The sequence below is a fragment of the Vanessa cardui genome, chromosome 29 (genome assembly GCF_905220365.1).
Source record: "Vanessa cardui chromosome 29, ilVanCard2.1, whole genome shotgun sequence".
Classification (NCBI taxonomy): domain Eukaryota; kingdom Metazoa; phylum Arthropoda; class Insecta; order Lepidoptera; family Nymphalidae; genus Vanessa; species Vanessa cardui.
In genome coordinates, this window is record NC_061151.1 from 6,480,419 (window position 1) to 6,493,190 (window position 12,772).

Genomic DNA, 12,772 nt, shown 5'->3' on the forward strand with positions numbered 1-12,772 from the left:
ATTACAATATAGCGTGACATTGGCAAACAATCTGTGCCCTCATGGCACAAATAAAAGCCATAACAACAGCCTGTAAATTCCCACTGTTGGGCTATAGGCCTCCTCTCCCTTTGAGGAGGTTTTGAACCATTTCCACCACGCTGTTCCAATGCGGCTTGGTGGAATACACATGTGGCAAATTTTCTATGAAATTTGTCACATGCAGGTTTCCTCACGATGTTTTCCTTCACCGTTGAGCACGAGATGAATTTTAAAGACAAATTAAGCACATGAATCAGCGGTGCTTGTCTGGGTTTGAACCCGCAATCATCGGTTAAAATGCACGCGTTCTAACCACTGGGCCATCTCGACTCATAAAAACCATAAAAAGTCATATTTCACAGTTCACAATTTTTCGACAGATTACAATCTGCCTCGTCAGATCTTATTCTAACGTATTTTGTAATCTAAAGTTGATATATACAAGTTATCAGCTGCAGAGAGATTTCTCGCTATTATTATTATTAAAGGTCATTCATATTTATCTATACAGACAGATAAAAATATCTCATTCTGAACCTTCAAAGCTAACAATAGATTAATATTTTCCTTCAGAAGATTGAATTTAATCATCTTCACACGTTTTTACACTTGACATTTAATAATGTACAGTCGAGGTGAGAAGTGAGAGCTTTGTCACCGTAAGATCTATTTTCGTGTGCTCAGTATGACCGATAATCTGCTTCACCGATTGAGCATATATGTATGACACTGACAGACATATTTTGACAATGCAGTCGAACATATCATATCTAAATTAAATTTGTAATGACTAATTACGCCATTAAAACCTATTGACTTCCAGGCAGGATACATTACATACATATATATTTGTGTTTAACTAATATTATTAAAATGTTGAAAAAGAGTAACTACTGAGTTTCTTGACGGTTCTTCTCGGTAGAATCTACTTTCCGAACCGGTGATAACTTCACTTAATAGTTGTACAAGTTTAGTACGTAGTAGTTTGTAGTATTTACTAGACGTAGTCCAAAGATGTTATACTATTTTGAACCAAGTTATCATACTATGTAAGTTTAGTTTTTTGTTATTTTGTCAGTTTAGTGCTTGAGTATCAAAAGGCACTAAGAGCTTAAGCAAATCGTATAAATAATAAAGGTATTAATTTGAAAACTCAAGAAGGTTTTCTTACTCTGACTGTACAATGATTAACTTGTAAGGTCGCTTGAACATCGATATAGGAGATATTTAAGTTCAAGATTCAAATCTGTTCACCAAAAATATAGGGTTTTCTGTCCAAATAATTTTAGTATCAGTTAAGAGTCTCGCACTTGGAAGGGTGCTCAAGTGGCTCGTAAATATCGGTGATAGCTTCCCTTAATATAGTTTGTTAAATGACGATTCAAAAGTGCTTGAATAAGGTGTACTTTGATTTAAGATCACGTAGAGCCATACTCCTGTCCCTGAATAGTCTAGTCGTATCGAATTTGCCGTCCCATTTGATGATGAGAGTGAGGATATGGTCTCTTTAGAATTGTCACCGTGATTAGTTCTGTATTAGGTAGTTTTGATAAGTCAGCCGACGGCAGAATGGTGAAATTCGGTACTTAAAATAATTGGACATTGTAGCGTGAATTTATTCTATTTTTTTATGGTATAGGTTGGCGGACGAGCATATGGGATACCTAAGTAAGTAGTCACCATCACCCATAGACAATGACGCTGTAAGAAATATTAACTATTCCTTACATCGTTAATGTGCCACCAACTTTGGGAACTAAGATGCTATGTCCCTTGTGCCTGCAGTTACACTCGCTCACTCACCCTTCAGACCGGAACACAACAATATTGCGTACTGTTGTTTTGCGGTAGAATATCTAATGAGTGGGTGGTACATACCCAGGCGGGCTTGCATAAAGACCTACCACTAAGTATATATATATATTGTATATAATATTAAAATAATTGCCAATGAAAGTCCGTCTAAATCGTTCATAATGCATTCAGTAAATACCGGTTATTTTAATACTACAAACAGATACACCAATTTTATTATACGTATACTCTATTCCAACTTTAACAGGAAAAATTTAAATAAATAATATTTGATAGCAATTTTCGATGTCATTGATTAATCTTTGATATTAACTGTGGATTTGCAAAACAATGGCGTTTTGAGGGTCGATAAAACCGTTATCGGATTTTCGAAATTAAAATTTAAGTGGTTCAGTACTGGTGTTGTATTACAATTAAATATATATTAATTATAAACTCTTAGTAATGCACAATATAGCCGAGTCATTAGCTCTAAGGTTTGTTTATCTTTTTTCCGCCTTCCAGTGGAATTGGCTATACAGATACAACATCAGCCTGTAAATTGCCCATTGCTGGGTCTCCTATCCCTTTGAGGAGAAGGTTCAGAATATATTCCACCACGCTGTTCCAATGCGGGTCGGTGGAATACACGTGTGTCAGAATTTATATGAAATTAGACACATGTAGTATCCTCACGATGTTTTCCTTCCACCGCCGAGCACGAGATGAATTAGAAACACGAATTGAGCACATGAATATTCAGTGGTGCCTGCCTGGGTTTGAATCCGTGATCATCGGTTAAGATCCACGCGTCCACATACGGCCATCTCGGCGCAGACGTATAAAGATAGATTGATAACTATCAGCAACCTTTGATACCCATTTTCGGTACTCTAGGCCATCACTGATTATCATTCGTAATGGTTGATATCTTATCATGAGAGTGACAGTTATTGAGAGATAGTAGCAGATATATGTCAGGATATGATAGCAGGATGATGTTAATGGTCTTTATGAATGGAGGAACAGTAGAGGATATTTATAGAAGATAAAGAGTGAAAAGTGCTCGTAAATTGAATTAGATTATGGGTCACTTTTGAGCTCTCAAATAACAGTGATGAAAGGAGTAAAAGAATATGTTGTACTGTCTTTACCCTCTTAGGGTGGGGTAGGTCTCTTACGATCAAGACTCGTGGATCATTTCAATTGATTTTGTTTCAACAATTTTATTTGAAAATAGCGACCCGCCCCGCCTTCGCACGGATACTTGATGTCTATTTATTTATTTATTTATTTATGAGTCCCCAACAAAGGATACACACTAATTACACATTCAAAATAAAACGGTATAAAGGTTACACAAGTTATGTGTCCTTCAATTATAGGAGACCACAGCATGCACAGGAAAAAAAATATTTTAAACATAAAGAAAATAAAAGTGAAAAAGTAATAAATGGAAGTAAAAATACAAATACAAATTAAAATCTTAAAATTAGGAAAAAGCTTATAAACTAAACTTTTTATTAATAATAATATCACGTTAGAATTTTATTGAGACACACTCTGAATTTGGACAAGCTGTAACGATGAATATCGAGTTCGATATTACATCTAGAAAGTTTGTTATATTGTCTACAGAGCCTTGGAACAGCAGCGTTATGTCCTAGGTTTGAATTAAATGTCGGGATATTTAATAGGTTATATGCTTTTAAACGAGGCAAGCAAGAAGGAACATTGATATTGAGCTTATATAGAAGATTACTACAATCAATGTATAATTACCCCATGTATAATTTTGTGTAAAACTGTAAGATATATAATAATTCTACGAGTTGTAAAAGAGGTCATGTGATAAAATTAATATTGTAACTTTTGATGTTTTTAGCCTGTAAATCTATGAAAGATAGATGGTGAAGAAAGCGTTTTTGTACTTTTTCTAATCTATTGATGTGGATATTATATTGAGGATTCCATATAGTGCTATTATATTCGAGTACGGGAAGAACCAGGGTCATGAATATTTTGATTTTTGTAGAATTGTTCTTGAAGTCCTTCATATTACGGAGTATAAGACCAAGAATTTTAAATCCCTTAGATACAATATTAAATATATGTGTGTCGTATCTCAGCTTTGAATCTAAAGTAACTCCAAGGTCTCGTACACAGTGCAATAGTGAGATTTGTTGTTTGTTGATGTAATATTTATTCGGCTCAGCTTTTTTATTTCGGGTAAATTGTATACAGTGACATTTTTTTATATTAAGACTCATATTGTTATCCCTACACCAAATCTCCAATCTATTGATATCTTCTTGCAAAGAAGTCTAAGTTATCTTATGACCAAATTATATAAAATCATAAATTGTAGTCTATGTGTTATTCTGATATATATCGTATATTACTTTAAAATTTCATCCAAATCCGTTCTTTTTTTTTCATGAGAGAATAACCAACACACATACATCCATTCTCACAAATTTTTGTATTTATAATATTAGTAGGATGAAATCTTATCTGTCTCGCGAAACTGCCTGCCTAGGGCATTCGTTTTATCGCTAGTGACTCATTAGTTTTTTTTTTTTTTTCATTATAATCCATACTAGATACACAAACGTCTCTTAACATCCTTTTTGAATATAGTATTTGAATAGTTTTGGACGATTTCTGGGATCCATTTGTAAAATTGTAACAACATATTGGGCAATTTTTTTTTTTTTATATGAGACAACATCACATAGCCTCCGGGGTCGAGGACGAGCTCCGAGGTCGAGTGGTGTGTACACCGGTTTTCATGGCTACGCGACTCCGAGGTCCTGGGTTCGATTCCCGGCTGAGTCGATGTAGATTATCATTGGTTTTCTATGTTGTTTTGGGTCTGGGTGTTTGTGGTATCGTTAGTTCTGATTTCCATAACACAAGTGCTTCAGCTTACATTGAGATCAGAGTAATGTATGTGATGTTGTCTCATATTTATTTATTATTTATTATAACTATCAGGTGAACCATTAGCAATCAATCAATCACCCCATGTTCGTCCAGTGCTGGACATAGGCCTCTCCAAATGCACGCCACTGTGATCGTTCTTGGGCTACTCGCTCCAGCTCCTGCCAGCCGTCTTGCGTGAATCGTCACTCCACCATGCCTGAGGACGTCCTACCCTACGTTTGCCGAGACGCAGTCTCCACTCTAGAACACGTTTCCCCCAACGGTTATCGGTTCTGCGACAAATATGGCCAGACACTTCAGCTGACTAATCCGGTGGGCTATGTCGATTACTTTGGCCTCATTTCTGATGCCATCTCATCAGCAGATTTGCCTTAATTATGAACACCGTGTAGTCAAGTTACATTTGGATGACGCCATTATTTTTTGAGTCTATGTATCTTTTTGTTGACCTTCGTTTTGTTCAAATCAGATAACATTGATAACATACAATTAATTTTGTACGATTTCCTGTTTCGCGATTCCTCGAATCTCTCTTGAATGTTATGCAAATTAAATTAATTTATCATTGTTTATATACTGAACGTCTAATGCTTCGTTTTATATGGTATTAAAAGTATTTTAGTGATATGGCTGAGATAGCCCAGTGGCTAGAACGCGTGCATCTTAACCGAAGATTTCGGTTTCAAACCCAGGCGAGCACCGCTGATTCATGTGCTTAATTTGTGTTTATAATTCATCTCGTGCTCAGCGGTGAAGGAAAACATCGTGAGGAAACCTGCATGTGACAAATTTCATAGAAATTCTGCCACATGTGTATTCCACCAACCCGCATCGGAACAGCGTGGTGGAATATGTTCCAAACATTCTCCTCAAAGGGAGAGGAGGCCTTTAGCCCAGTAGTGGGAATGTACAGGCTGCTGTATTTGTTGGTTGTTGTTGACAAATTTAGGGGAGCACGAGTTGCTTCTTTTTTTTAAATTATTAATAAACAGTTGTCACTATATCATTACTTGGAATTCAAGTTTGCTTCACACCAAATTTAATCAAATTCGGTTCATTGTTTTGGTAGCGAATGAACGACAGATCAGACAGAGTTAATTTCACATTTATAATATTAGTATATATTTAATTTAAACATATTTTAATTAATTTATAAAATGATTAAGCAGAAGCTCATGTTACAATCAATTAAAAACCCAAGATATAAGATTATTAATGTTATATGAGCCAACATAATTAGTTTCTTAGTACTGTTTACATATAGTTTATGTTTTTTGGACATAGTCAAACTTAAACTGCTTTATTCAATATAGAAGTATTACACTCTCTTATTGATGGTCAATTGAGACACTACCACTGGTTCGGAAAAGAAAATACCCTGACCTGAGAGAACCGGCGAAGAATATAAATAGCTCATCATACATTGTAAGATTTGTTAGGTAGAGGATTATTTTGAAATGGTCCCATTTAAATTTGGTAAAGACCTGATGATGAGTTTGGTTAGATGCAATGGAACTCTTCCAAGTGCCTAAAAATCAATTGGGATTGCTGCTGTATTCCTGCTATATCAGCTGTTGATGTCGGTTTTTGGTTGTTGTTAAAATACATATATTTAGAAAATGCTTCAATTGTAAAATGACGATTCAAAAGTGCTTGTAAAAGCCTACTTGAATAAATTTTATTTTGATTTTGATTTTATGTCGCAAAAGTTGTAATTGACGATGATGTTACTTTTTTTTTCTAATATTATCTCTCTGTCGTAGATTTGTCAGCGCTACAAAGATATAAAAGTATGTTTTTCCTTATTGACATAGTATTACAAATATTTCGTAAGAGTAAAATTCACTTCCTTTGAAGTAGGAATTCCCAAAAATCCTCTCATTGGCGGACGTCTGTATCGTAAAAGGAAGTTTCTAGAAGATGCTAGATTTAGAAAATATTGAGAGTCTGTTGTTATTAGCGTAAATTTAAAGAGGCTTAAGATTATATATGACATATTATATGATATTCTCCTCTTATCATCCTTAAATTGACTTCTATAATATGAAGTATACTTTTGGTTTGATTCTATACCATTTATATTCATTGTTTTTTTATGCATCAACGTCGGCTCCGGAATGCCCACTAAAATCCAGCGGAACCCACTTTTGGATGACGTCATGGGATCTCTTGTCCATACTAATGTGACGTTGGTTTCATCTTGCCTTAATCAGTGAAACATCTATTTTCACATCATGTCGAATCATTTAGTGTTTTATGGTTGTAACACATACTTAAGCAATGAAACGATCGCCTCCTGGCTATGTATATTCATATACAATTTAATTTAATTGACTAAAAAAGACCTGCTGAGTTTCTTTCGCCGGTTCTTCTCAGATCAGGGTGTTGCTCTTTCCGAACCGGTGGTAGTGTTTAATTTGACCATCAATAAGTAAGTGTAATGCTTCTATATTGAATAAAGGAGTTTGAGTTTGTAATCAAATGAAATGCAATAAAAATATTCTCTATTCAAGTAAGCTCATATGTTTTTTTTTTTATCAATATCAACTCGGCCGGGAATCGAACCCGGGACCTCGGAGTAGCGTACCCTTGAAAACCGGCGTACCTACACACCACTCGACCACGGAGATCGTCAAATTTGAAGTAATTGAATTGTAATATAACAGTTTGGTAATTTATTTGCTCTCGATATTCAATGTCGGCAAACTTCAAAGGAATATCCGTGCTAACAGATTTCCGTTCCAAATTTATCTCAATAAGAAAATAAGATAGTACGACGTTCCCACTTTAGATCAGACGGTTGAGTCGGAAGACGGCCTCACATTCACGTATTGTGGAGCGTGAATCTACTCCATAGTATAAGTCTTATGACATTAATTCGTGATCTTTATCATTACATGGTACAGTAATTACTAATATGTTTACGTAAGGAAAGCAATCTGTAAGAACGGGTTTTAGTCTCACAGAACCCGACCAATATTACAGAACCTCACAGAGAGATACACACTGGAAACAGTCATTGTCATTTGTGTTGAATTTGACGACCTCTGCAGTCGAGTGGTGTGTACATCGGTTTTCATGGGTGCGCCACTCTGAGGTCCCGGGTTCGATTCCCGGTCGAGTCGATGTAGAAGGTTCATTAGTTATCTATGTAGTCTTGGGTGTTTGTGGTACCGTCGTTACTTCTGATTTTCCATAACACAAGTGTTTTAGCTACTTAAATTGGGATCAGAGTAATGTATGTGATGTTTTCCAAGTAAACCAAAGTTGTGTCACCAATGATTCGGAAATTTAAAATCAGAATATATTTAATGCTAGTAGTCGCCCGCAGCTTCGTCCGCATTTTAGAGTGTTCGTTGTCATGTGTCAGGCAAAAAAAGTAGCCTATGTCCTTTCTTGGAGTTAAAGTTTGCTTCAAACCAAATTTCATGAAATTTGGTTCAGCGGTTTGGTCGTGAAAGAGCGACTGACAGACAAACAGATAGAGTTACTTTCACATTTATAATATTAATATAGATATACAAAGAAGACTTTTACAAGCACTTTTGAATCTATTTCATTTAGTCATTTATTTGGTAGCTTCTCTTAATAAAGTACTTATTAAGAGAAGCTACCACCGGTTCGAAATGTAGATTCTACGGAGAAGAATTGCGAAGAAACTCAGTATACTTTTATTAATTCAAAGTGTCCCTTTTCAGGTAGTCGAATTATGTGAACAATAAACGGGGAAAACAAGAGCATTAGAAACGATGGATCCCGGCTATTTCGACACGGAGAGGAAGCAGAACCCTCGGGAGAGGGCTAACATACTGTCGAAGATATGTTTTTGGTAAGCTATGTCGACATATTACTAATACTTGTCTCTTGTGTAACTTCACTTGTTGGAATGACTTTGTTGCATGCTAGGTACGCATGATATATTCTATCGCTAAACAGTAATTTCTCGTATCTTTCGACGAGCATATGGGCACCTGATGGTAAATGGTCACCACCGCCCATAGACATTGGCGCTGTTAGAAATATTAACCTTTCCAACCTTGGGAACTATAATGTCCCTTGTGTCTGTAGTTACACTGGGTCACTCGCCCTTCAAACCGGAACACAGCAATACTAAGTACTGTTGTTTGGCGGTGGAATATCTGATGAGTGGGTGGTACTTACCTAGATGGGCTTACACAAAGTCCTACCACCAAGAAAATGAAATGAAAAGAAAATGCCCTTCTTCTACTCGTGTACATGCCCATACCGTCTTCGTAACGTCATTGCACTATAGACTGGTGCGCTGGTGTCTTGTTTGGTGTATTGGTTGTCTGGTGCTTGCGCTTCTGGCCTTAGACCATAGTGACAAGGGAACAGAATATCATATAAATGTTGCGCACTTGGCGACCAATGCTGGTCTGGTTTGTTGTCCTGTGGAAAGTTCCTTTAGAGGAAAATTGGGTTTTTGTCAAGCTGAACATATACGGGCTATCATTGACATGTTTTTGTTTTCAGGTACACCCGTCCAATTTTCATGAAAGGGCGAAAAGGTCAGCTCAGCATATCAGATATGTACAGGTGAGCATTTAATCAAATCAAATCAAAATAAACTTTATTCAAGTAGACTTTTGAAAGCACTTTTGAATCGTCATTTAACAATTAAGTGAAGCTATCACCGGTTCGGAAAGTAGATTCTACCGAAAAGAACCGGCAAGAAACTCAGAAGCTACTCTCTTTCAACCTTTAAAAAATACAGTCATTACTTAAATACAATTATATATGTATGTATGCAATAGAGTTAATGAGACCGTTCTCACTTAATTCTTATCCAGATCTAGCTATCCTTGCTGTTTCGCTCGTGGATTAAATACGTACTGAAAACTTTATATTAGTGAGTTTAAATATGACATGCGTTTCTATTGACAATACTAAGTATTATTGTGTTCCATTTTGAAGAGTAAGTGAGCAAACTCAAACTCTTTATTCAATGTGGACGTATTACACTTCCTTTTTGATAGTCAAATTGAACTACTAATGGAATTACGGCCAGCCAGAGACAGTGGAGCTTCGGGTACAAAGGGACATCTCAGTTCCCAAGATTGGTGAAGTATTGATATTTAGAGAGCCAATGTGTGTGTGTGTGAGCCAAGGTAGCGACTACTTACCATTAGGTGGACCAGTTATTCAATGTTATAATAAATACATAATATAATATAAATACTTGATAAATAATGACGAATAATGATGAATCAATGGATCTTTCCGAAAATATACTGGAAATAGATGTGTTTTATGGCCAATATTATTATAATTATTTCGCCCTACACATTAAATATTTAAATACTAAATGTTTTATAATATTTCATGTAATCTAGTTAGTGGTTAGTGAGTTCCGTTTTGTCCCAATTTTTTTTGTTTTTTTTGTATATTTCTTTCTCATGTAAGTGATTTTCTTGTAAATCTTTTTGAGAAATAAAGATCTTTAAATCGAAATATACTAATAATTTTGATGTTTGTTTCAGATGTTCTCCCGGTCATCGTGCAGCACCCCGGGGAGATGTTATGGGTGAGCAATGGAAGCAGGAATTAGGGAAACAAAGTGAGTATAACTGTTTAACTTACAGTACAGTAACAGTCTGCAAACTTCTCACTACTGGGCTAAAGGCCTCCTCTCCCATTTTGAGGAGAAGGTTCGGAACATATTCCAAAACGCTGCTCTGATACGGGTTTTTGGGAATCAGACATATGCAGGTTTCCTCACGATTTTCCTTCACCGCCGAGCACGAGATGAGTTACGGACACAAATTAAACACATGATAACTCAGTGGTGCTTGCTTGGTTTAGAACCGGCGTTCAAACCACTGGGCCATTTCGGCTCCCAAAAGTTATGTATAAATAACAAAAAACATCAAAACAACAACAGCCTGTAAATTCCCACTGCTGGGCTAAAGGCCTCCTCTCCCTTTGAGGGGAAGGTTTGGAACATATTCCACCACGCTGTTCCAATGCGGGTTAGTGGAATGTACATGTGGCAGAATTTCTATGAAATTTGTCACATGCTGGTTTCCTCACGATGTTTTCATTCACCGCTGAGCACGAGATGAATTATAAAGACAAATTAAGCACATGAATCAGCGGTGTATTGCCAGGGTTGGAACCCGCATTCATCGGTTAAGATGCACGCGTTCTAACCGCTGGGCCATCTCGACTGTATAAATAAATCACATTAATTTTCTTCCAGGTAAAGGAGAAGTGCCTTCACTACTTACTGCCATATACAAGATATACGGACTTAAGTTCTTTGTGTTTAATTTCATATTTGCTGTTATTGATTGTTGTATAAGGTAAGATCGGACTCCGAAGTCGTTTTTTTTAAAAGAATATTCTTTATATATTCAATGTCTGTCGCCCACTGCTTTGCATTCGAGGTTGAAAATATTTACAGAAAATATTATGTTAATTAAGACTAATTTGGTTTGCGTCTAACTCCCTTAGTGGTAGGAGAAGCAGACACGCTTAAAATGTATTTTTTAATTTTTAAACAGTAGCCAATAATAAATTTCCATGCTTCTATCTTCAAATTTGACGAATTAAAATACATATTTTCAACCCTTATTTTACCCCCTTAATGAGAATATGCACAAACGCCTAAATACGTATCTTCTCATTTTTAATTAGTATTAATTATCCCAAAATGTCGTTTCATGTTTCTGACTTAGAAATATACGGACTTCAATACGAATTGTCAACCCCTATTTCACCCTTTTGGGGGTAGAATTTCTAAAAGTCCTCCCTGAATGGGTGTTTCCTCAATTAAATAATCTTACTCATCATATTTCATTGCTCTGTAGTAACACTGACTCACTCCGTTATTACGCCTTATTCTGATTTATAATCTATATTACATTAAAATTACATCAAAATCAGTTCTGTTATTTTTTCATGCACTTGGTGGTAGGGCTTTGTGTAAGCCCGTCTGGGTAGATACCACCCACTCATCAGTTATTTTACCGTAAACAGTACTCAGTATTGTTGTGTTCCGGTTTGAAGGGTGAGTGAGCGAGTGTAACTACAGACACAAGGGACATAACATCTTAGTTCCCAAGGTTGGTGGCGCATTGACGATGTAAGGATCACATTGACTATAGGCGATGGTGATCACTTACCATCAGGCCTATTTGTTCGTCCGCCAACCTATACCATATAAAATATATGCAAGAGTAACAAACATACTGACAAACTTTCCCATTTAGAATGTTAGTAAGATATAACAATGTATGTTTGTTCGTTTCAGATTATCGATACCGATGTGCCTTGAGGGTTTGATCAATTATTTTTCTCCCTCACACTCAGGAGTTAAGGATTACGAAGCCTATTTATACGCTGTGGGTTTAGTTGGGTGAGTATATATACCTTTATTTCCTATTTTACAAAGATTTACATAAAGAATTTTAAACCTATGATTGTAATCTTTGAAGAGTTTATTTATTCGATATAGCATTATATTATGCTTATTATGTATATGCTCATATGACATCACAACACAAACTTCTAAAATTATCAGTGTTTCTTTAATATATTGTCTATGTATTATATACAACAACCTTCCACTCGAATCAATTTATCCATTAAAAAACCGCATCAGAATCCGTTGCGTAGTTTTCAAGATTTAAGCATACATAGGGATATAGAAAAAGAGAAAGCTACAATACGACACAACTTAGATGAATCATTGGCAAAATTCGTAAAACCGATCACATTCGAATTGAGTACGCTGTCTTAAATTATCAATATTTATTTCTTATGTGAATATGATCTTTACACAAACTTAATAACCTATTATATCATACGACCTAATATATTCGTCAATTTGCCGCGTCGATTTACATGCACTTGCTTTCTCGGGTTAAATGTAATATCATACGACCTAATATATTCGTCAATTTGACACGTCAATTTACACGCACTCGCTGTCTCGGGTTGAACTGACGCGAGAATCTATAGCGACGAATAGCATTAAATGGCGCGATAG

General features: G+C 35.9%; 1 protein-coding gene across 1 annotated transcript in view; it reads left to right on the top strand.

The window, feature by feature from the left end:
• Positions 1–8,458: 8,458 nt before the first annotated feature.
• The window catches only part of LOC124541895 (probable multidrug resistance-associated protein lethal(2)03659), a 37,629-nt gene continuing 33,315 nt past the window's right edge, over positions 8,459–12,772 (top strand). The window contains exons 1-5 of the mRNA XM_047119808.1: positions 8,459–8,590; positions 9,256–9,318; positions 10,263–10,339; positions 10,982–11,084; positions 12,035–12,139. Coding sequence (XP_046975764.1) covers positions 8,511–8,590; positions 9,256–9,318; positions 10,263–10,339; positions 10,982–11,084; positions 12,035–12,139 — 428 coding nt within the window. The 5' untranslated portion in view covers positions 8,459–8,510. The remainder of the gene's footprint in view (positions 8,591–9,255; positions 9,319–10,262; positions 10,340–10,981; positions 11,085–12,034; positions 12,140–12,772) is intronic.